Below are 26,787 nucleotides of genomic sequence, written 5' to 3' on the forward strand. Positions count from 1 at the left end.
TATAAATTATCTAATTCCTCTTGATGAAAACATGTACAATGGAAATGTATGGATTCAAGTATTATATATATTTTTGGCAAGTCTTTTCCTACTTCTGTGTGCCTGCACAAACCCCATAGTCTCTTCTACCTTACTTCACTTTCTACAGACATGTAGAGACAAAAATCGGTGAGGGAATTTAGGAACATTTTTTTTCTACATTTTATCGAAAACTACCCTCACATATCTGCGATTTTGGGTTCAATGGATAAAACAGGTTATTGGAAGCTCCCTTTCATAACCGGCTACGCACAGTTTTTTGAAGGAAGAGTAATGCCCCTAAAAACCTAAAATATTCAAAATCACAGATGGGTTTAGCATAATACCTACAAGTTTCCAAATTATCTAGTTCATGTTTGATAAATCAGGTATTATGGAAATGAAAGGATTCGGACTTTATACAGTTTTTGGCATGTATTGGTCTTCCCCTGTGTGCCTGCATAATCCCCTAGTCTCTTTTTACCCTTCGTCAATTTCTACATACTTCGTAAAAACGTGTGGGGAATTTTTGAACCATAAAGTTTTAAACATTTTATCGAAAACCACCCTCACAGATCTGTGATTTTGTGTTCAAAGAATAGAACAGGTTATGAGAAGCTCCCCACAATGAGCGGCTAAGCACAATTTTTTAAACAAAAAGTTATGACCCTGGGAAAACTCGAAAATGTGGGTTTCTAAAAACTTTCGTGCATTATCGACTACGTCAAAAGTTTTGACGCCGTAAATTAAGGGTGTCGGAAAAGTCAAGTTTTCGATTTTTTATTTTCAAACTACCCACACAAACCTGAACATTTTGGGTTCAATGGATAGAGCATGTTGCTTTAAGCTCCCTTGAATAAGCTGGTACTCCTAATTTTTCCAATACCAAATTGAATGGCCCTCGAAAAAACCAAAACTTTGATTTTTGGATAGTTTTTTCAAATTTTTCGACTTTTATCGAAAACTAAAAAATTCTGAGTTCATGAGATTAATGGAGAGAACAGCTTATGTGAAACCTCCGTGCATAAACGGCTTCGCCCAATTTGCTGCCCCAAGAATTTATGGCACTCGGAAAAGTCAAACTTCTGAAGTTTCGACCCACCTTTGAAAATTTTTGACTATTCTCGAAAACTACACTCTCAAATCTGAGATTTTTGGTTCAAAAAAGAGAAGGAGTCGTGGGAAGCTCTCACATCCAATTATACTGCAAGAAGGCATACTCACTTATACTCACATTTGAACTTACACCCAATTGTTTTTATACTGGAAGGTATGGCCCTTTTGACCGGTATTTGAAACTTTTTGACTTTAGTTCTCAAAAACTACCCTCCTAAATCCTCCCAAAAATATGCAATAAAAACTGTACTTCGCATAAAATTTGGACATAAAACCCGTTTTTTTTTAATTAAATATAAAAGTAAATTTGTTGACTTTTTTGTATTAGTTGAACATAAGCGATCAACTTGTGATTTGTCTAAGTTTTGTTGGTGTTGATTTCCTATGTTGCCCGTTTTTGCATCAGTACGTATTCCTAGAAATTATCACACAAGTGCTTCCAGCTTCAGCTGTTCTCTAATCTGCTTTGCATACGCTACTAGAATTTCTATCATTGATCCTATGTGGGCTCAACTTGAAAATTTTCCAACATGTTTTTTTTTACTAAAGTTTCGGCTGACTATCAGCTTATTGGATGTCGGCATCGATTCTGTCGGCTTATTTATCAATTTTTTTTCTTAAAGTGTAGTAGTTTTGAGATTGATAAGACACTGACACCAATTTTTGTATGCCAATATTCAACCCCACTAGGACTTAATAAATACAAATAAAAAACAAATATATTCAATTGTGTTTTGTTTTTCTATTTTTTAAAATTGTTTTTCAACTTCATTTTTAATAGTAACAGTGTTCAAAGTTCTGTTTGCTAATTTTTTTAGGGTCATTGTGCACTCATCTTGTAATTGTTTTTCGCATCTGTCTTATGTGTTGTTTCTCCATCATTTTGTTTTAACTAAAATTTCTTTTTAAACCTATTGTACTGCAGATCGCAGATGTAATCTGCTTATTTAATTTAACTTCTTCTAAACCTGAGCTCATGGGATTAATGGGGAGAAAAGGTTTTGTCAAACCTCCTTGCATAAACGGCTCGGACCAATTTGTTTACAAAAGAATTTGTCGCATTCGGAAAAGTCTAACTTTAGATTTTTTTTTACCAACTTTCGAAGTTTTTAGACTTTTCTTCAAAACTACCCTCCCAAGTCTGAAATTTTTAGTTCAATAGAGAGAACGAGTCAAAAAAAGCTGCCCTGAATCAGAACTTACTCCCAATTGTTTTTATACTGGAAAGTATGGCCCTCAGAGATGCCAAATTGTTGATTTTTTGACCGGTTTTTGAAACATTTTGACTTTAGTTCTCGAAAACTACCCTCTCAAATCTGAGCGGATAAAAGAATGTTATAAAATTGTGCACCACAGACACCGACCCCAATTTTTGAAAGCCAGTATTCAACTCCACTAGAAACTGTTTGAAAACCTAAAAAAAACTCGATTATGTTTTTTTAAAAAAAATTTTTCAATCGTTTTTCCACTTACTTTTCAACAGTAACGTTGCTCGAGGTTCTGTTTGCTAATTTTTCAAGCCTCATGGTGCAGTCATACTGTAATTTTTGTATCGCATCTGTCTCAAGTTTTGTGTTTCCATTACTTCGTTTCAAGAAAAAAAAATTATTTTTTAAATTTTTATATCTTTTCAAACTTATTGTACTGCTGAACGAGGATGTTATCTGTTAAATTACTTTTAGTTTTTTTTGGTAAATAATGATATAAACTTGGCAATTTATCTTATTTTGTTTGCTGTTTAAAAACTGATCTTCTACTAAAACTTGTCTAGATGGTGTTTCCAAATGTGTTTTTTCACAAATACTCTCCCATTTCACAAATATTTGGATTTTTGCAGTGATTTGTTTTGTAATAGGCAGCAAAAAATTGCGCAATTATGATAACACAATTCATCGATTTGAATTATTTTTATTCACGAATATTCATACGATTAATTGAACTTTTACTGCATTTTGTGCCGAATCAGTTTACTGGACGCTGATTTCAAAAATATCGGATAAAGTTAACTAAAACAAAATTCTTATGAAAACCGTTATATTTGGCTAAAAGATGACGGGTACAAAATTAGCTTGAAATTTTACAAGCTTTTTTATGGTTTTTTTCAGAGTTTTGAATCAAAATTGCACCCTTAAAACAACAGAACTTATTTGCTTCAAAATTAAGGAGGTGTATAGGGTCAATTGATGTAAGAGTAACCACAGTTAACCCTGTTTACTTTCTTAGATTCATCTAAATCAAATCAACTGACCTGTTTAAGATTTTACTTTGATCCATAACTGATACATCAGAATAGCCTTTGCACTGACAAAATTAGCATAAGAACAGTTTCATAACAATATGGAAGCAGCTGGTAAACTATAAAAACTTTCACCAAGCAACTCTTACCTTGCAATAATTATGGTGCTATGTATAGAAGCGATGTTTTTATTTGAAAAAAATTCACTGAAAAACAGTGGAAATAAAAGTTATCTGAAAAAATAGTAAAAAAAAAACTTATCTTTAGAACAGGATACGTTCATAGTTCAGTTTTTTTTTTCACCGTACAAATCATGCGTCGCAAAATAAGTGGTGCTATGTTTGAAAACATTTTTTTAAATGAAAAACTGTCATTATTCGATAGAAAGCACACAAGCATACGGGAGACTTTTCGAAAAATTAACATATTTTTAAAATGATGATATCATCTGTCTACAGTGAGACAGATCATGAATCGCAATATAAAACGCTACAATCAACAACTGATATATTTCATCATTCTATATTGCTGATTGAGAAATCAATTGATTTCTTTTAAACGTTCATCCGTAGGCACTATTTGTGATGTATGGCAGGTGATGCGAAAATCCGCTTTTTAAATAATTACTCATTGTTACGTGTACTAATACTGTTCCCTGTTTCCTTTTCTTTTAGACAAAACTAGTTTTCATGAGTCACAGAGTAATTTTTTCGGTCTCATCAGGGTTTAAATTTTTCTTCATTATCAGGTAAAATTGTTCACTTTGGTATAATTTCCTTTGTCTGGAATCCATTTTTTGCCTTGAATAGAGGAAATGTTTATTCCTACAAACATGTTTGAAATAGTTCAGAGCAGTCTTTGGAAGCCCACGAGAATACTGAAATTGTACGATTTCCCAGTTTTTATACGAAGCGTCATTCAATTTCCTTGGTAAACATACGTCGCGCCATTTATTTTTCAATGTTTACCATAGGTTGCAAGTGTCTATGGTGACATTCACTTCTTAAGAGCAAAATCGTCGTTTCATTAATAAAATTTTCAATTAATATTTAATTAATATGATTTTAATATCAGTATACGTCGGAACTTTTTATTTGATTCTATGGAACCATGAATTGTGCAATGTATGGTTGCACATTTTGGTCACCCTGGGCGTTAGATTATGTCACATTGCTCAAATGATTGGATTTAAGTGAAGAGCTTCACTTTTGACTGTTTAAAAACACACGAATTGGTCTGTACAAGAAACACATCAACTCATTGCTATGATAGAAACATTGTAATAAAAACGTTTCTAATGTATTATTTAATTTTACACGTTCTGTTATGACAATTTAAAAGACTATTGATATGACTTACATTTTCTATGCGTACTTTTGATTTTAGTTTTCGCCCATGGTTAAGATTTTTTAAATAAAATCTCGATAGTTTGTTTTACAACATAATATCACAAAAGTTACCAGCTAGTTTTACCTTTAAAACTATAGTTAAAGTAAGCTTCCTTTTTTTACTTCTCTTTTTACCATCTTCGACAAACGCTTGAATAATTTGACTTTATAAAACTTGTAACATCATGTTCCAAACATCCTGTTAATTTAGATCTCAAATTGCAGAAATCAAATTTACTTCTCGAAAATCAAAACTGTTAATCAGCAAACCAAAAAAAAATTGAAGCTCTCAGATCTCAAGCGAATTCAGTTTTTAACAACTTCAATCATATCATCATATTTGTATATTTATCTTTTGATAAAGCACTATGAGTGAACCCAACCCAACGAAAAATCTGGAGAGTTTGCAATCGTCAAGCAAGGCTATCATGAACACGAGAATGGAACCGTCTTATCTGCAGCAGCCGAACATGCCAGATACCACCGGAAAAAATGAGGGTATATTTTTTGGTCGCTTGTTGGGGATCCCCTTTGTACTATTTTGAGATATGCAATTTTGGCTGACTGACTTTTCTAATATTTCTAAAAGCACCTTGGGTGCCTATCTATTCTTTTTTTGAGGGGAAGCGCGTGCCGGAAAAACGCGACTTTTTGGTTAAAAATTTCAAAAAGCTGCCTAATAATTCCTTTTTTGGCCCGTTTTTTGAAAAATTAGCCTGCCTGCCTCGCAGAAACGTTTGTCTGAATAAGGTATTTATATGAATTTGGGATAGCGCAGAAAAATCAATAAGGTTGCCCTAAAAAACGGTTGTCCGAGTCCAGCTTGTTATAGGCAGTCAAAAATGATATGAAACTTTCGAACTAAATTTAAAAAGCCAATGGCTCGTTCCGCAGTACTCAGGTCAGATCAGGCATTTCATATCACCACATTTCTATTGGTTCCAATGTAAAATTTAAAAAATAAATAAATTTTTTTGGATAATTGAAGAAACGTATGAGGATTTCAACTTTCTGATCTTCTAGCAGTTGCAATTGATCGGCGTTTATTACGAATCGATGATTCCTAAAAGCATTCAATGAGATTCTTTCTCCGTCGAGATTTTTGCTTACTCACGAACTTCAAGCACAATTGGGGAACTATTTTCTCAGAAAAATGTTTTGTGAAATTCGACCTTAAATCAAACGAAACAAAACCTTTAGAAAAAGTTCTATCGAAAAAGGTTTTTTGGTCATTAAAAAAGGACTGATTGCTCGATTTATTTTACAAACACGTCAAAGTTCAATGAAAAATTGGCTTACTTACCATGTTTCAGTAGCGGATTTAGCGGGGGTACGACTTCCCCCTTCAAGGGTTCGACAACCTGCCATTTTTGGCTTACCTACCTCAAAATTTTCTGAAGGTGCCAACGTATAATAATTTTGAGGGGAAGTGCGCGCCACAAAAGCGCAATTTTTTGTTCAAAATGTTCCAAAAATTAACAAAAATGCCGTATTTTGGCCTGTTTTTTTTTCTCTTTAAAATACTGCCTGCGGCGAAGGAATTTTGTTAAAAAATAGGGTATTTATAGTGGTCTATAAGAGCTTAGAAGACCAAGTAGGCCAACCTAACTTGGTCTTTTGGCTGACCGCCCCCTCCTTCTCTAGAATTTCCTAGATTCTGTTTCCAGACATTTGAAAAATAAAGTACAAAATCATCTATTACCTCGAAGTTTTATATATAAACATATCATATAATACCAAATATCACAATTGAATTATTAAAATTAATTCTTTCGACTAAACTCCATAACAAGCAAGAGCATTGAAACCGTGTGCCGGGCTTTTTCCGCTGAAAAACCATGTTCACAGAACTTCATCAGCTTCCCTGATTACATAGCCAGGAAAAAATGAAAAAAAAAATCCTGGACCTCCTGCCAGGATTTTAAAGAGTTCAAAGGAAAGTCTAAGAAAAAATTCCCTAAACCAGGCCTTGACTCCTGCTAGGTACCCTTCCCTGAAATCCATGAAACCGAAATTTTTCTACAAAAATTTTGTTTAGTTGTTTAGCTTAATCATTTTACGCTCAGAAAGCCAATTTAAATAATAAAGATGTTTGAACGCAAAAATGTAAGTTTTTGGCGTATGAGGTAGTCCAGACTAATTTTTCACACAAAAGAACCAAAAATCAAAATGAATGTTTGGAAGGTTCTTTTTTTGTTTTCAAATGGTAAATTAGGCATAAAAATGACAAAAATCATCAAAAAAATTTCACAAGCGTTTTTTGAGGTGGAAGCGATCTAGCCACATTGAAAATTTTTTTTTATTATAAGTATGTGAAAATTCAAATATTTACTTTCAATGTTGAATCTACAAATACAATTATTCTGCAATATTGTGCAAATTAAAATATTGGTTTTCTTACACGATAGAATGACTTTGTTTGTTTTGTTCTCGGGCAGGTTCAAAAACAATTGCAACTTTAAAATTTAATAAAAAACGACGAAGGTCAGACCTGGACTCTTAGGTTGCTTAGACTCCTTAGACTTCTTTGATGTGGTTATTCACCAGGCTACGCCTGGCTCCAGGGATGGTCCCAGGGATGGACTTTCATGGACCTGTAACCTGGGATACTTTTCGAGGTCATCAATTGCTGCCCCTACTGTTTCCCGCTAAATGTACAAATATGTTTCCCACTAAAAGTCCCGCCTATCTTTTTTGTTAGTTCCATCATTACAAAAATAAATGCTAAAACAACTAATTATGCTAGGTTTAAACAAAGATCACAAAAATGTTTTTTTTTTTAATTAAAAAAATGTCATATAAAAAAGTCCCAGCATCGCCTTCCCTGAAATCCTCTTGCACATATACTGTTCAATGTATCTGAAAAAAACTCAGAAAATTGTGTTTTTGTTCTTTTTGTGAAGACATCAACGCTAATGGGGTAAGCCGTTCTGCCAGAGCTTCAACCTTAACAGTGCGAGTAGGAAGTTTTTCACAGACTGTGTTGATAAATTTTCCAGTCATGCGATTTTCATATACTATAAACATCTTATCACACGTACCTAGTAAATATTTTAATTCAGATCTGAAATAATCTGGTTCAGACCCAAAGTTCAGATCTGAAATAGGTTGTAAAATGTTAATATAACGCTTGGATACTTTAAGATTGGGTAATTTCAGATCTAGCTCAGATCTGAAATGTTGTTTTTCTTGGTTGTTTCAGATCTGAAAAAACTATTTCAGATCTAATTTCAGCTCTGAAATTTCGATTTTCTTGGTTATTTACGATCTGAAAAATTAAATGATTTTGACACAAGTTTTGCTATCACAGTTACTTCTGTATAGCTTCTGCTAGCTAATAGCAGGTACCCAGCAAAGCCTTTAATCAGAGACTGCTGAAAAATGCTTCGCAAACTTGAAATAAACATCGGAAACGTATAAATGTCACCTGAAAATCAAAAATTTGAAAGATGTTTTACGAGTTTTTTGGAACAATTGAAAAAAAACTAATTGAAGAAAAAAACTGTTTGTGTAATTGTTCGGAAGTTTATTTTACCACTTAATAATCTTAATATAATTGTGTATTGGCAGAAACAGCAGAAAACGAAGTTTCAATTGTTTGCTCGAAATGCATAAATTATAACTTAACAAAGGGTCTGTTTCTCAAATCTAATTTCAGATCTGAAATTTTGGTTTTAGAAATTGTCTCAGATCTGAAATTTTAAAATTCTTACCAAGACCTGAAATAAGGAATTTCAGATCTGAAAATTAACTTAAATAAAACCTGATCAGCTTTTTATGAAAGGAACTGTTTGATTGCTACTTTGTTATATATGGACTGCTGTTTTTAGCATTTTTCTTAGAAAGAAATTGCAGATAGCACTTTCTTTCAAAAAGTGAATAAAATTACTTTATTGGTTTTTGTTTTTTGTTTCGTGGTTTTTTTTTGCTCTCATTGATTGTTTTTAAAGAACAACCATCAAAGAAGAAAAATACGTTCATAATTTGACTTATTTTTGAAGATTAAAAAACGCCCTATCACTATGTTAAGAGGCAATATGATTTATCGTAAAATTTTAAGCCGAGAGCGTCCAAACTGGTAATCGAGTCCCTACCATGTCAAGGTTAGTGCGTGAGTACGAGCTTTCACGCGACCTCTTACTTCAAATCTACCACATATTGTCCAATTTTGGCTGCAATGTTTGTGCCAATTTTAAATTTACACACAAAAATAAATGACGTTGAAGTAAAAAATGACAAAAACATGACAAAACATGACGTTGATGTGCAAAAAAAACATTTAATCATCAGTAAAATCCTTAGTAAAAAAAGTAGATTTTTTTGGCTTAAATGGCCAATTTAACAAGTTATCTGAACTTAATTAGTTCGCTTTACTCGCTGAAGTTTAGACATAAAAAATTAAATTCTCAAATCGGCTCTTCTCAACTCTGAGAATGTATTTTGGAAACTTTTAAATGTCGTTCCAATCAAGGTTGAACGATCTTTAATATGATAGATCACTCAACCCGGTCCAATGACTTTTTGTGGTTCCCTATTTGTGTCGGTATCTTCTTGAATTACTGAGACAAGCCTTCAAACCTGTTAAAACGTTGTCGGAATGATGGAATAAAATGAAAGTACAAAAGAAGAACAAAGAGAGCATCTTTTTGCGGAATCATCTTTTAATTCACAAAGTGCACAGTTTTGTCTCCTAATGAAACACACCCGTAAATTCAAAGTTCTGACCCATTTTCAATGTTCGGAACAAAAAATCACCTAAACTTGTAATCGATTTTATACTAGAAAAGGATTTCAGTTTTTACATTTTACGATTGAAAAAAAGTAATCCAGTTATCCTAAGACAACCTCCCAATTTGTGTTTGAGCTTCGAATGTTGAAATTGTTTTCATTCCGCCAAAAGAATTTTTCGTTCAATCAAGCACTCAAACAACGTTTTTTACATGCCAATGTTTTTTAGATTTTTAATCGTTTTTTGTACATGTGAATTTTATAAAGAATCTTATGGCAAAAATAGTTAATGTTTCTGTGCGTTCGCCTAAAACTGTCTAATGGCTAAGTATTGGAAATTGTTAAAATTGTTTTTTTTTCTATATTAACAAAATCCATATTATAGGTAGTGAAGTTCCACACAATTTTATAACAAAAAAGTTGTTTATGGCTTTAAAGTCTCTTTCAGAATGTTTCAGTGATTGAAAATTGTGTCCTGATTTTTGGACACAATTAAGTGTATGCCATTATCTAAAAAATGAATTTTTCTGGCTCCACAAAATGTTTGTCATCTGTGATTCTTCTTTGTAGCAAAACGTGATTATGTAATTTTTTAATGGAAACGGTTTTTCGCAAGAAAAAACTGCATGTTCATTTTAACCATGGCATAACAGCGGTTCTCAGTTCTTATGTTGGTCCTTTCTTTTGTGGAGAATTGAATCATCATAAAAAACTGTATGGCAATCAATTTTCATGACGCAAACGAAAATCAAACTGTCGATGCAAGAGCTCTCTCTCATATAGCATAAACGGAAATTAGCATTTCAAATTTTTCGAGTTTCGCTGATTCACCGAACTAAAAAGGCATCTCAAAACGGTAGTATCTAAGTTTCGCGAGAGGGAGGGGTAATTTTTTTTAATGGTTCTGAATTATTTGGCTTAGTGTTTGTTTAGCTTTTGTTTTTTTTTATACTTCTCGCTAATACACTATTTAAAAAGCCTACACAATTTTGTCATTTTTTGTCAGTAAATATTGTGTTTAGTAGATGAGCCGAGAGTGCCAAATGATGATCCGAAGAAGCTGGAGGAGTTGGAGAAAAAGGTGGATATTTTATTAGAAAAAATGGAGAAGTTGGAGAAACTGGATAAAAAGGCGTTACAAATGGCCAAGAACAAGTTAAACGCTCAGAGGGGACAACGCACACCGATAGACAGGTGTCATTTTGAAATATTAGTTTTGCTGCTAGTTAGAGATATTTTAGTGATATAGTAGCACAACGATCAAGGAAGTAAAATTTGACTAATTAAATCCAGATTAAGAAAACAACAAAGTGAATCATTCTTTTTCACCGTTAATAGTTTTGGTTTTTGTTCCGAGTAACTTTGTCTTCGGGTTTAAATGTTTTCTTTTTTTTCTGTTTTCCACGCAAATAATTTGTTGCCGCAAAAAAATCATCGTCGCAATGAGCTGAGTGATGTAGTTTACTAGTGATGTAGACATGATTCGAGGAACGGAAACAAGTTCAATAAAATTTCCCAGTGTTGAGAATAATTTTTTTGTAGTTTTGACTTATTGGTCGGTTTTCGAGCGTTTGAAGAGATCCAGAGGCATTCGTTTTTTTAAAATTGGCATTTAAACTAGCAAAGCGTGTACTTACTAATGAATATGTTTTTCAACGCTTCGTTGCCGTTTTTTTAAAGTTATTGTAGAAAATAAGCTACTAACTATTTCAACCTTTATTCTTCAATTTTTAGTTCGTTATTGTTTTTTAATGACAACTCTAGTCAATTATGTCTTTATAACTACTTTACTATGCATTTTCATAATTTGTTCAATATAACACGCACTCTCACCCTTGAAAATGGGGAAGAACTTCGTAATCGGTGTTTTTGTTAGTATTTTTTTCTCTTTTGTTTTCCGCATAATATCAGGTACTGCAAATAATCATTGGAAAGGATTGACTGATAGTTCATATTCAAACCCTTTCAGTAGTGATTCGAATGACACTTAAAACTATTTTAAAAAATATCCCAGTGTCAACAAGGCCAATTTGTATTTTTAAGTTCGCATCACGAGGCCAAACGGTTTTATTGTGAATTGTAAGTGGATTCCGCAACATGTCAAAACCGGATTTGCCGCGGAACCAGCAACTTTGCTACTTTTTAATTCATTGTTGCAGTTTTGGGTTCCACAAAGAAATAGCTAAAGCACTGTATTGCTTAATATCGCTCTAAAATCAGGCAAATTTGTGGAATACAGCTTTGATGTATCCGAAACAGCTTGTGGAATCCACAAACAAATAGTAAAATATATATTTAGTAAACTTAGGCTGTCGTGGAATCCTCAAGTGTAGAAGAATCTGCAAATTGTGAGCGGAACCCGCATAAAATTGCGGAATCCACGCACATTTACGGAATCCAGTACAACATGCTATATTAGCTGGCTGCGGAATCCGCGACGAAACAAATTTGCCGACAAATTTGAAGTTACAAGTATTTATATGCGGACTCCACTTACACTTTGGAACATGTTTAAAGATTTGTCTCTGGAGTCCAGAAACATGCATTCACAAAACGGTGGGCCTACCCATTGCACAGTTTGATCTCGTAATTTGATCCCGTAGTATTGTTTGTTATGAAAAAATTGACATTTAGGCTAAAAAAACTTGATTTAAGAAAAACATTTCCTCAACGCAACCTTGCTAGAAACTTTTTCTAAAAATGTATTTTACATTTTTTGTGCCAACAAATTGGAAGAAAATTTTTTTAAAGACTTTTTTCATGTTTGTATTTTATTAATTTTTGAGGACAATTTTAGCTAATTCACTCCGTTCCTACGCATTTGCATATCTTTCTCATGAGAAAACGCACTATTTGAATTAAAATAAAAATGAAAATGTCTTTTTCGATTTTGTAATGTGGTTTTTTGGTGCTATATACACAACATTGAACTGGGGAGTAATTTTGTCATGGGTGTGTTTTTTTTGCATGCAAAATCAGGTGCCCCAATTAATCATCGTAATGGGTCGAGGAGTGACATATCATATAAATCATATAACAGCCCTTTCAGCCATAATTTGTATTTTCCCAAAGGTTTGTAATTTCCAATTTTTGGTCAAATTTTGAGCAAGTATAGCAGTTAGTAACCTTCGCGTCCTAAATATTGATGTTCAGCTTGAAAATACTTGATTTTGCCCAATTGATAAAATGTGTTTGAACTCATTTTGATGATTTTTTTTGTTTTTGTTCCAAATTTTTTGTTAAAAATTGTAAATTTGTTTAACTTTTTTTGAGGATAAATCTTGTCAATGATGGCTAATTTACTAATTTTCTACTCATTTGCAGAGCCTTTTTATTAGTTTGAAATAAAAGAAAACTTTTTTGTTCTAAAGATTTTCAATGAACGCGATTGTTCTGTGCTACTTGCACAGCAACCAGTATCCTTGTTATTCAGACCCATTAAACTGTGGTGTCAATTTGTTTTCAGGTAGATTTTAACTTTTTCGTTTTTTTCCTCGTTAAAAACAGGTACCGCAAACAAGCATCGGAATCGGTTGAATGATATATCGCATTCAAGCCCTTTCAGTCGGGATCCTTTTGGCAATTATGTCTAAATTATTCCTTTCCTACGCAATCACAGTGTTATTGTTATGTGCTATTTGCACAGCAACCGGTTAACCTTGATCTTCCGACCTTTGAGCTTTGGGATGAGTTTTGCATTTTGATGTGTTTTCGGTTACATTACGAATAATTTTGGAACCCTTTCAGCCAGGATTGTAATGACAATGAAAGTTTCGAAAAAGTGTCCAAGCGTCGAGAAAAACCGGTTTGCAGTTTTTATCTTTTTAGTCGAGTTTCAAGCAAGTAAAGCAATCGAGTTACATATATTAGGACAAAGTCCCATTTATTACGATAGCGGTAATTTACAAAAAAGATAACAAATTCCCAAATTTTTAAGGTAGATTATAGATTTCAGAGTTTCGGAAAGTAAGTTTCAAAAAAATTTTGGCGCTCGATTTATCCATGCATCTAGATATCTCTATGTATTCAGATTGACGAAAAAATCTCCATGTTTTAAGATAATGAAAAAATGCCCAGGTTATTAGGATAGGTTTCAGTTTTTCAGATGGTAAGGTTCCATTTTTTTGGTGCAACAATCTCAAGTTTTGAAGAAAGTTGCAAAGTTTTTTTTGGAAAAGATTAAAGAAATCTCACGATTTGGAAAAAAATAATGGCTTGCGTTATCTAACTCGTTTAGGTTATTGTTGTATTACGTGTAGAATGGAGATTTTGTATTATGTGATTTGGTTCATGATTGGTCAGTTGTAAGATTTTATGGCTAAAGATTGAGTTTTTTTTGTAAGATTGAGTAAATTGATAGGAATTGATCTAATTTGAGCTTTATACAATATTATGTGATTTGTAGATGATTTTTGAGCGCTCTTTCTAGCTGAAACTATGCTGAAACCTACTAAAATTTCTAACAAAATACTAAGTGTGTAAATAAATCGAGGCAGTGTTTAGCAAGTTTGCTGCAAAAGTTTACAATTACAAGTCAAAAACCACTTTTTTACTCAAATTTACATATGAAACTTGAAATATGTACATCATGAAGACTGTTTAGGTTCCTCTGGTAGAGTTTAAAAAAAGAATTGCTCAAAAAATTACGTAAAGTCCACATAAATCAGTTTTTCGTTGTTTTTGAGGAACCATTTGTTGATGTGCTTTTCTTAAATTGGAGTAGGTTGATATTTTTTCCACAAAGAATCAGCAAAATTTTAGGTTTTTCCGATCAAGTAATCATGATCCCTTGTTATTCTCCACCGTTGCTTGTAGCATAGTTTCAAAATAGTATTTTGTTAAGTGAGGAAGTTTATCAGAGGGATTAGATGCCATGTGCTTGAAACTGAGCTCAGGGTATCTTTCCATAAATGAAAAATTATCCATCGTTACAATTGTTAGCTGTGTCTTATCTAAAAGGAAAAAATGACCATTCCATACTATAATTTAGGATGAAAAAATAAGATGGATGATTTTAGGATTTGTATTTAGGAATTGTATTGTCAAATTCTCATACATATGTCTTATGTGCGGGCCGAAGATAATAGAACACGTCTTTACAGTTTAAATTTCCGACCATGCAGCATTCATTGTCTAAAAGTGCTAAATTTGTTGGAGCTTGAGGGTTTGAAGAAACACAAAATTTCTCACGTGGTTTCTCACGAGTGTTTGTTCAAGATCACCAAAACTTCTTCCACGTTGTCTTGCACCTCCACAAAAAATGGAGTATGAATATTAGCTGGACTCTGAGCAACTTTTTCATCTTTATTAAACATCAAAAATAATTATTCGATTCTCGATTCTTCATCTAAAAGGAGAACACCTCGCGTACTTCCTCCTGAAATAATGGGTTTTGTTTCGACTGTAGTTTTTCTAAGATTTCTTATGATTTTCTAGAAAACAGGTTTATCAGACACTCGTTCTGAAACTGACTGAAATCTGTCTGGCAATTTTTGGATCTCCTGATTTTTTTGAATTATTGGTAAAATAGAGACGTATGATATGCTCATATGCAAAAACTTACGGGCTTGTCACATTGATCGAATATCTGAACTCTGGAAATAAAAAGTGACAACGACTTTTGATAAAAGTTCAAAAATTGTAGTAAAAATGATAAGTCTGATCTAAATTTGTTTAAGAGAAACCGCGAATGCACACTGAAGAAATTTTGCATGACAAATTGGGTAGTTGCTACAACGCCAATATACTAAAGCTTACTTTTTCAGATTTTGAAACAAATCCATCTTGCTCTGTCTTTTGGTTTCGCATTCTTGCTGAGGACAAACTTTGATGGATTTTAGGTTGTTTTCAAAATTTTTGTGTAAAAAAAACAAAATTAACGGCGTTTTCTTTCTCTAAAGAGCATAAAAACGTTACAGCTGTACTTTTTTCTACAATTGACTTCATCAAGAAAAAATAATGCTGTCTGATTGGTTTATTTTTTTTTTAGTGCTTTGTGGTTTTTAATTTAGACTCGCATTTACAGCTGGGTAAAAAGAAACTTTGTTTCAAACATTGTTTCTTTGAAGCGTTGACGTTTTTTGATAAACTGAATGAAGTATGAGTACAAGCTGTTCTAGGCTATATCAAGCAGTTTTTGACAAATTGTGTGGCGATAAATATCAACTGTAACTCTTTAGTTGAATTTAAAATAAATTTTATTTTGTTTAGAGGACTTCTTTTTCATGTTAGTTCAGATTTTTTTTTCGATATTTTTGTGTCTTCTTTTCAAAGTTTTTGAAGATCACATTTTGATATGTTTATCAGACACTCGTTCCAAAACTGAATGAAATCTTTTTGGCAATTGAGAATGAAATGTTTTGGAACTCCTGATTTTTTTTGGATTATTGGTAAAATAGAGACGTTTCGAATGCTCATTTTTCAATTACTTTTTCACCTGTTCCAGAGGGTAAAAAAAGTTTTGTTGCAAATGATCTGTTGCTTCAGCATTAGATAATTGAATCAACTGTTCGTTCACTTGATTTACTGATTTGTAAAACATCTTTGAGTTTCTTGAACAAAACCATGTGTTTTATTAGAGAAAAATACATATCATCCGAAGTTGCTGCGATGAAAAAAATTGTAGACACAGGCATCAAAACTATTTAAAAAAAGGCACTGAAAAAATATAAAGGTCTATTTCATGTATGCCCAAAAAACTTACATGATTTTGTTCATAAGGTTCTTCATCAAAAACGAAACTTTATAAATTTACGGTTTTGTCACATCTATCGAATATCTTAACACTACAAAAAATTGACAACGACTAAGAAATAAATTTCGAAAAATGTTGAAAAAAAGGCTTTTTTGATTTAACCATTGTTAAAAAATAGCACACTGAAGAAACTTTGCATGAAAAAATTGGTAGATGCTACAACCACAATAAAGTTCTCTATCTTTGAATATCAAGCGCTCAATTTTGGGCAAGCGTTGTCATCCAAGTTTTTATCCTCTGTTTTCAAAGTTTTTGAGAGAAATTTGTGTTTTCCATAACTCTTTTGAGTTGGCGAAGTGTTTTGGGACTTTTATTGAAAAACTAATATTCTAACTCACACTGACCAACTTGAATACTAATTAGAAATGATTTGTGTTTAAATTCATTTTGTTTTTCTTTGAACTTATAGTTATTTAAAATCGTTTAAAGACTAGTTGACAAGGGCAACTTATTCCATTGCTCCATTCTTTTTGTAGGTACGCTTAGTGCCATTGTACTCCTTGATCGTTACACAAACTTGTCTTCTGTTATTAGTTGCCATGTCATATTTTTTATTACAGATGGAAAACTCCTGGTTCAAAAATGACACTTTGCCAGAAATGAGTTCCAGTATAGGGACTAGCCCAAAATTTTCAGCATCGTGATTGAAAGTATTTTTGGTTGCCGATTTTGATTCTCTTTTTTTTCCACTAAGATAGACTTGCTATTGCTTTTCGATTTTTCCCAGTTATTCTTTCTAGAGTTTTGTAAGACTTTAAATATAATTTGTACAATTTGAAACGACAACACTTCATCTAAGTTTCAGTAAAAACAAAAAAATGCAATATTTTTTTTTGTTAATTTGATATTTTAATCTTGTTCAAAGGATAAACTGACGGATAGAGTATCGCAAGCCACAGTAGATTTCAAATTGTCTAAAAGTTTTAATCGAAATTGGGTCGACACTTTTTAATCCACAGTAATGACGGCAAAAGTAGCAAACTTTTGGAAACTCTGCTGTGGTAAAATTGTGATTGAAGTGACTCTACATCCTAATGAGTGGACAGGTCTGCAATACATGATTTAAAAGTTTCTAAAAAGTACTGAATAGAAACGAGAAAACGGAATGCTAGGACTGTGAAAACTTGTATGTTCGCCAACATGTATCAAGAGATCGTAGGCACTGTGCTTTTTTAATGTGTTAAAAACTTAACTTTTAAACAGATAATTTTAATTATCGGAGTGTTCATATCAAGAAAAATACTCCGTCCTCTTTATTCTTGTTGTCGAAATTACATTCACAATGTACAACTTAATTGCATGCATGCATGCTATATCTAAGGTGGTTGCACGCACGCAAGATCAATAGGCTTATTGAAACTCTATTGCGTCAACTCTTTGTTGAGAGTGATTATTTAATCTAGTGAGTAGACTTGCATGTAAAATTTGGTTGACATTTTGTAAACATAATAAAAACTTTATCAACTCATACCATCAATTAATTGAAATTTTTTGGTCAGCTATAAGTTTTTGGTCAGCTATAAGCGAGTTTTACAAGTAGATAATTGGATGCTCATGCATTTAGATTCATCAGTTTTCATCATTTTTTGAAAAGAAATTGTAAACTAACAATCAAAAGATGAACACTGATGCTTTAATTGTTTAATTGACTTCGAGTGTATCCGAAAAAAAATACTTATTTCTGAAAAATTACTCGATCTGACAAAAATTGCTCGGTCTGAGAATTTACAGTTATCTGATTCAGAGATTGTTTTTCTGAAGAAATTTAGCAAAAACATTTATGCTTCTAACTTTGCATTGTATTAGAAAACGATCGTTCTAAGGTACAGATTTCTATCTAAATTTCATTTTTCATGTTCAACTTCAATCAAAATTGAATAAATTAGAAAATGGTAGGTTGAGTAAATACTAAAATTGACCTAGCTTGAAAGCTTATTATATAGGGAATTTAAACAATCAAAAATTTGCTTTAATTTGGAATTTGGGTTAGAAAATATAGCTTACGGTAGAATCACTCAAAAAAGTTCTCCTGTATAAGCAATGATATGGAGTCGATGAGATTTTCCAATTTCTAGCTTTGAAGATTTAGTTGAAATGAAAAAAATTCTGAAGATTTTAAAAATTTGTCTTAGATTTTAAAAATAATTGGTGTTTGATACTTTTTTTCCAATAAATTACCTTTTTAAAGTACAACTTCGTGCAAAAAAGATTCTTTTGGAAGATAATAATTGAAGCAGAAGTTATGCAATCTGCTTTCATAGTATATATTCATTTAAGATTTTAAAACGAAAACTATAAAGCTCTGTTGTAAGAATATTTTTAGAGAAAAGGTTAAAATGTTTACAAAATGATCAATTGATACAGTTTAAAGCAAGATTTTTTCTCAAATAGTTTTGCTTAAGAAGCATTCATTTGGAAACTCTTTTATCTAGCAGAAACAAAAAAGCAATTAGGAAAAGCTTGATAGAGAAAAAAATTCAGATAACAACCCACAGATTTTATTCACAATAATACATAAAAATACACCCATTTTTCCTATTATCTACCAATGACATCTGCTTTGCTTAGAAAATATGACTTAAACTAGAATCAAACAAAAAGTTCTCGAATGTAAGCGTTTATATAGAATTGATGGGCTTTTTCAGTTTCTAGCTTTCTAGACTTGGCTGAAATTTAAAAGAATTTACTTGAAGATTTTAAGGATTTGTTTGATATTCTAAAAATAATTGGTATTTCATATATTTTTTCCTATAAATAATCTTTTTAGAATAAAACCTAAAAGGATGAATTTGATTCAGAAAAAATTTCAGATAAAAACCTATAGATTTACTCTTGTTTTGATGGCCATAATACATAAAAATACACCCATGTTTTCCTATTATCTAATAGTGACATGTGCTTATGTGTTCTGTTTTGATAATTTTAACAGGCTCGAAGTCACTTAAACATTTGCAAATAAGATATGATTAAAAAAGAAACTTTCAAATCATTATGCAAAAATACTGATAGTTAATGTATACTAAAGTGTTATTTTTGCTGAAAACGTCTACAGTCCCTACTGAACTAGAAAATTTTCACCTACTAATATTAAAAACGTACATTTCAAGTAAATTTCAGACATTTTCATCACCAGTTCTATCTTTCCTGCAAATTAATCGTTCAAGCAATACAATTTTTCTCCTGTTTTCCCTAATTCTATTTAAATTTTTATGCAAATCGAGTTCAATAGAAAATTTTTTTATATCGAATCGGAAACGAAAGTTATTTAAATTATAACATTTCTTTTAAAAAAGTATGATAAATTTCGTTTTAGTTTTAAAATATATTTTTTTTTGTATTAATTTGGATTAGTCCCAAAATAAAACATCAATTTTTATTGCCATAAGTGAATATTTGTTTCAATTTTTTCGAATACATGTATATTTGCCTGGACGAAAAACTTGTTAAGTATTCAAATAGTTGTAATTTGGAGAGTTTTGTACGGATGCCTTATCTTATATGTTCAAAGTTAACTTTGGTTTCTCAAAAAATTTGTTTATTTTGCATTTTTGAATAATTGGAGGTTTCGCTACGTTTCAGCTACGTTTCAGCATAGTTTAAGCTTTGAGGTTCGGCTTTGATATGAATTTTGATCTCCTAAGTCAGTACACTTTATAACACCCATTTTAGAGTCTGTTTTGAAATGCACTTTACAATTAAGGGAAAAGCGGTTAAAATTGTTGCCTGTTACTTGCGTATTTAAATTTTTTTTCTTCAAAAAGTTGAGGTTCTTTCACAAAAAGCTCCTATTTTTTGCAATATTTCTAAGATGATAACTAAACATTGCATCTTAAAACTTTACATCACTCTGGAAATTCTTTTAGCTATCTTAATACAAAGAATAATCGATAGCATATCCTAAGAAATTGCAAATTTGAGAGCACCAATTTTTTAATCAACTGACCATCTTAATATCTTGCAATCTCAAAATTCATCCTAATACATGGCAAAACCCATAACCTATCCAAACACTTGGAAAAACTTTTTCCTATCTTAATACATACGCTGTGCGTTAAATTTTTTCGTACCATCTTGATACATGTTAATTCATCAAATCAACGCAAAAGTGTGCAAAACTTTTTCGTACTACTTCAGAAATGCTCAAAAAAAGTCAGTAAGAAACTTTATTTCCATTTCTCGTACTACATAATAAGAAATGACTATGCAACGATGAGAAAAGAATCTTAACATAGTCAGGAAATTACAAGTTCATGTGGACTACGGTTTCAAAAACTCTTTCTTCCAGTTTTTGTTTGTTTTTCGGTTGCGGACCATCATAAAGCCTTGAACTCAACATGGTCCCCACAATTTCTATAATGTTGAGGTCCGGGCTCGTGCTGAGTCAAGGTAGAAGCTCAATTCCCGTTTCCTCAAAAAAGTCCAATTTTTTTTTAATACTTGAATACTGCAGTTGTCTTGTTGCAGAACGAAACCATCGGGGAGAGTTTCTCTTATTTAATGTATGTCAGTGTCTTTCATAAGCTTGATTTAGGTGTCTGAAATTTTACGATACCGTTTTGAAAAAAATAAGACCGGTTGAAAAAGTCTTACCCCAGACCATTAGAGAACCACGTCCACCTGGACGTTTATTGAGGTAAACTTGATGATTTTCCTCCATGCATGAACACCAGTTGTCGGGATCGTCTAGGTTATTTTTTTTCATCCGTAAATACAACTTTATCCCAGTGTTTTGGTTCAGTCAACCATTCAGTGCAGAGGCGTACTCGTTTTTTTCTTGTTTTTTGGTAAAAATTATCGTGAACTATGCTTTTTTGTACCTATACGTCATTCTTGATAAAGCCCTATGAGCCTTTCTTCTGCTGATTTTGAGGCTGTCACCTTTCCTTTGCGTTTTATCAGAAGAGCAATGCATCGTTTTGTACATAGTTTGTTGAAGCTAACGGTCACATGCTTAATCCCCGCTTTGTTTTCACACTTGAGTTGTCATTCTTAATCATATACTGCACTGTTGATTTTGATAAACTCAGTTATTGGCTGATTCGGCGATTTGAAAAACCATTTGCAAGTTTTTCTTTCGCTAACTCGATGATCTAGTGTGAGTGCATATCAAACACTGACTGTTAATCAAGTTAGGACAGGTACCTGCTATATCAATCGTAAACAGAACCATGTGCGCGCAGTTCTTGACATTCTTCAACAAAAACCTAAGGGTACGAAAAAAATTGCAACGATTTAACGATTTAACGATATCACCATGTATTCAGATGGTACGAAAAATTAGGACGCGGAGTGTAGCTGCTAGACCGAATGTTCTGTTATCTATCTAAGAACATCGGGGTCTTCCAGTATCCCTTGATTGCCTCACTCTTCAACTATTGTGATCGTTATTTTCCGGTATATTTCTATTCAGACTATTGAAACAAGGGAGGAGTTTTGTATTCCTGTGTTTTTCCGCTTAAAATAAGGTACCTCTTTTAGTCTTTGGAAAGGGTATAGTGATATGTCACATTAGAACCCTTTCAGCCAAAACTTGAGAGGCATCAAAAAACTACTGTAAAAAATGTGCCAGTATCGAGAACAACCGGTTTTCAGTCTTTGAGATTAGGTCGAGATTCGAGCGAGCAAAACAATTGAGTAACGTTTATTATATACAATACGAAAACTCGGCTTAAAGTTCTCGCAATAAAAAGCACTCTTAGTGCTTCTTGCATTCTTAGTGGTTTTTCAAAAAATTGAATTGAAAGTATTCTGCCATAAAAAGATAACCTATTTGGGATTTTTTATATCGGGCTTTTGAAATTGATTTAACTTCGGAGGTAAATTGATGTCAATAAAGGCAAAATCATACTCTCCCACCCATTTGCATATTTTTTCATCGCAACCCGCACAAGTTTGAAATTAGAGACGCAAATATTTTTATGATTGTGCTTGTTTTGTGCTACTTCCACAGCAACCGGTATCTTAGGAGAAACTCAATATTCGTGTGGGTTATATTTTTTTCTAGGCAAAATCAGAAATCACAATTGAACATAGTAGTGAGTCGAGTGATATATCATAAAACAGACTTTTCTGCCATAAATCGAGATATATAATAAATTACATGGAAATTGTCCCGTTGTCGTAAAAATTCGGTTGTATATTTTTTGAGTGTGGGTTAAGTTTCGAATGAAGCAATCGATTAACGCATTTTAATTGTTTAGTCATTGCAAAACGCACTATTATAAAAAAGAAAAGAAAACATTTTTTCCCGTTTTTTTTATTTCGTGATTGTCTTAATTAATAGGGCTGAGCTACGGGGAGGTCACTGATCCACATGTTCTAACATGAGTGATAGAATACGTGGTCACTGAACTATGTATTAGGATAGGGAATAAGTTTCCCATTTTCTTAAGGTAGAATATAGAGTTCAGAGTTTCGGATGGTAAGTTTCGAAAAATGTTTTTTTTTTATTTTCGTATAGGGTATCAATATTTCTTTGTTTTAGGGTTGGTAATAGAGATTCAAATCATAGGAAAAAAAATTAAATTTTTGGAAAAAGATTGGCGCGCGCTATCTAAATGGTAAATATAATTGATGTATTACGTTTCGGTTGTGAAAAGCTAAGTCAGATCATAGATATCATTATTTCAGATGGTAATTTTTACCAGAAAAAAAATTTTGGGGCCCGAATTTGCTAAATTTATCTAGGTATTTGCTATGTATAGATTTTTCCATGTATTATGATTGGTAATAGTATTTTCTTGTATCAAGGTAGGATATGGATTAAGTAATGATACAATGTTTCAAAGTTAGGGTGAGAGAAGGTTATTAGAGTTAAGTTTCTGTGCAAAATTTTCTAGAAAAACGCAAAAACTTCAAATCTTTCGAAAAAGTTTTTTTCACTGAAACTTCTTTAACAGATATCATGTTTCATCTTCATCTGTGTTTTCTCAAAAATTAACACAAATTTGTACAAAACTACAGTTTCTGGTAAGCATTAACGTAACTCAAACAAAAAGCTAGCATTTTTCACTGAAACTTCTTTAACAGATATCATGTTTCATCTTCATCTGTGTTTTCTCAAAAATTAACACAAATTTGTACAAAAACTACAATTTCTGGTAAGCATTAACGTAACTCAAACAAAAAGCTAGCTGATTGTTATGAATTGAGTTTGTTATTGCTATAATGTGTTAAAAATTAGTAAAAAAAAAGAAGAAAACGTGGACGAAATTCAATCAAAATTTTTTCATTACTGATCCTTATCTAAAAGAATGGTTCTATACCTTGTATAACAACGTGAAAAAAAATTCAATAAATCTCAGAGTGAAAGTTAACCTCTAAATTAAGTTTCTTGGACCTTCCAAATATCGATATTTGTTGTGTCCAAGTACTAGTTTTTGGTTTTGGTATTTATTAAAAAATTCATTAGCTCTGTGGCGTATTAAAGTGTTCAAACTGTAAACTTTTTGCTCATAGCAGCGAGGCACTGAATGTATATATCAAAAAAAAACACAAGATATGTTCACTCTTGTTGTCGAAGTTATATTCACAAAATACAAGGTGGTTGTATGCACGTCGACCAATCTAAAAAAAGATCGACAAGTTCCAAGAAAAGATCATTTAAAAAACTCAAATAACTAGATCATACAAAACTTTAGTAAAAATTGGCTAGTACGTTCAAGTAAAAAAACATTAGTACAATTTTAGTAAAACTTTAGACACTGAGTTTGTAAAACTTTAGACATTATTTGTAGACTATAAAACAACAACACTTCATCTAAACTTCTGTTAAACGAAAATATCGAATAATTTTTCGATAATTTGATATTGTTTCATTTTTCAAAAGATAGAACTGACGGAAAAACTATCGCAAGCAACAAAAGAGTTCAATTTGCCGGGAAAGTCTCAATAAAAATTGCGTCAAATCTTTATAATCCACGGCAAAAAGAGCAGACTTATAGAAACTCTGTTATAGTGAAGTTTTGATTGAAGTGATTCTACATTCTAGCGATTGGACAGGTCTGCATTACATGCTTTTAGAAAATTCTAGAAAAAAACTACTGAATAGAAACGAGAAAATGGAATGCGAGGACTGTGGAATTTTGTATGCTCGCCAACATGCATCAAGAGATCCTAGACACTGTGGCGTTTTAATGAGTTGAAACTGTAAAAATTATGCATATAATTTCAAGGATCTGAGTGTTCATATCAAGAAGAAGCACTCCATTCCTGTTTCCTCTTGTTTCGGAATTATCTTGACAATTTAAAAGGTAATTGCATGCACGCACGCACGCAATGTACAAGAAAGTTTCACGTATGGCAAAATCAAAAATTTTATAGAAACTCTGTAGCGTCAGCTCTTTATTGAAATTTTTAAAACTTAGTAAATTCGAACAATTTCATGAAGTAGCGCGTTTCCGAAGCAGTTAATTGGATGGTCATGCATTTAGATTCATCAACTTTCATCAATTTTTTAGAAAGAAATTTTTATACTAACAATCAAAAGATCAACGCTGTTGCTTGAATTGATTTCGAGTGTTTCAAAATGGGAAAAATACATGTTTCTCGTCTGAAAACTTGCTTGGTCTGAAAATTTACTGTTACCTGATCCAGAGATTCTTTTTCTGAAGAATCTTAGCAAAAAATTCTAGGCTTCTATTTTTGCATTGTATTAGAAAACGATCGTTCATAAGATACAGATTTCAACTCAAAGTTTATTTTTCATGTACAAATAAAAAAAAACTGACTAAATTAGAAGATAAGAGTTTGAGTAGAAACTAAGAATGGCCTATCTGGAAGTGTATAGGAGAATTAGGTTGATGTCTGAATGGATTAAAAAGGAAAATTGAACAATCAAAAAGTTTGCTTTAATTTTGGTTGAAAAGCATTGTTTACGGCAGAGTCAATTAAAAACATTGTTGAGTATACGCACTTGAAGGCAATTGATGCGATTTTTTTCCGTTTCTAGCTTTCAAGACAAAAAATATCTGAAAGTTTTAAGGATTTGTCTGACATTTCGAAAATTAGTGGTGTTTGATACTTTTTTTCCAGTAAATTACTTTTTTTAAATAAAACTTCATGCAAAAATGGTTCATACAAATAGAGAAAAGGTTGAGAGATTTAGAAATTGATCAATAGATACAGTTTTTACTCGGTATTTCTCTTCTGAGAAAATCTTGATTAGGAAGCATTCATTTGGAAGCTTCTACTTGAAGCAGAAACTGTGTTTCCCTACTTACCTTTACTTGTCTTTCAATGAAGAAGCTCCCAGAAAAAAATTGTTAGATGAAAAATTCCAGTTAACAACCAATAGACTTGCTCTTATTTTGTTCGCCATAATTCGTAAAAATACAACCATATTTGTCTATTATCTACCGATGAGATGCACTTATGTGTTCTTTCTTTTATAAATTTAACTGGTTCCAATTCATTTGAACATTTTTGAGGAACTTCGGAAAAAATTAAGATTAAAACAAAATTTAATGAAAATTGGGCAAAAACACTGATAGATAGTGTAAACTAAAGTGTTTTTTTTTTGCGGGAAAACTTGACAGTAGCTACTCAACTAGAAGATTTTAGTTGCCAACTTGAAATGTAAAATTGCCCATCTCAAGTAAATTTCAGACTTTTTCAGTACCAGTTTCTACCTTTCCTTTCTTTCTACCTTTCAGTTTCTTTTTTGTAATAATTTGGGTTCATGAATGACAAAATTCGAGGAAAAAATGAACCACGCTTTTTCTTCACGAATTATCAAAGTTTATTGCTAGTTCGGATATTTTCTATACAGTTATATTTACCCGGATGAAAAACTTGTTAAGTATACATATGAACATAAGTATACGTGTAAATAGGAGAATTTCAAGAGGCATCAAAAAACTACTTTAAGAAATGTCCCAGTAACGAGAAAAACCGGTTTTCAGTGTTTGAGATTAGGTCGAGATTCGAGCGAGTAAAGCAATCGGGCAACGTTTGTTATAAACAATTTTAAATTTAGGCTAAAAGTTCTTGAATTAAGAAAAAAACTTTCAGTGCTTTCTTGCTGGAAGGTTGTTCCAAAAATTGAATTGAAAGTGTTCTACTAAAAAATTAGTTTACATAGAAAATTTTATATCGGTTTTTTGAAATTGATTAAACTTCTGAGGTAAATTGATGTCAATTAGGGCGAAATCAATCCTCTCCTAGTTATTTGAAAATTTTTCAACGCAACCCACACTAGCTCGAAATAAGAGAATCAAGAGAAACTTAATATTCGAGTATATTGTAGTTTTTTCCAGGCGAAACCAGGTACCACAATTAATCATAGAATTGATTCGAGTAATATAACAAAAACCAGACCTTCCAGCCATGATTAGAGAGAAATTTAAAAAAAAATACATGAAAAGTGTCCCCTTGTCGAGAAGAACCGGTTTATAATTGTCGAGTCTTATTCAAATTTCGAATGAAGCAATCGAGTAACGTTTGTTATTGAAAACTGAAATATACGCTAAAAAATACTTAAAGTTACTGAAAACAACATTTCTTTTCTTGCTCATTTGCTGTATTTTAAAAACATATATTTATATAAA

The 26,787-nt window shown here is 32.0% G+C and overlaps 1 protein-coding gene across 1 annotated transcript in view; it reads left to right on the forward strand.

Annotated features, from left to right (window-relative positions):
* The first annotated feature begins 5,126 nt into the window (after positions 1 to 5,126).
* The window catches only part of LOC134840015 (uveal autoantigen with coiled-coil domains and ankyrin repeats protein-like), a 61,034-nt gene continuing 39,373 nt past the window's right edge, over positions 5,127 to 26,787 (forward strand). The window contains exons 1-2 of the mRNA XM_063855641.1: positions 5,127 to 5,256; positions 10,509 to 10,680. Of these exons, the coding sequence (XP_063711711.1) occupies positions 5,127 to 5,256; positions 10,509 to 10,680 (302 nt within the window). The remainder of the gene's footprint in view (positions 5,257 to 10,508; positions 10,681 to 26,787) is intronic.

The sequence above is a fragment of the Symsagittifera roscoffensis genome, chromosome 2 (genome assembly GCF_963678635.1).
Source record: "Symsagittifera roscoffensis chromosome 2, txSymRosc1.1, whole genome shotgun sequence".
Taxonomy (NCBI): Eukaryota; Metazoa; Xenacoelomorpha; order Acoela; family Convolutidae; genus Symsagittifera; species Symsagittifera roscoffensis.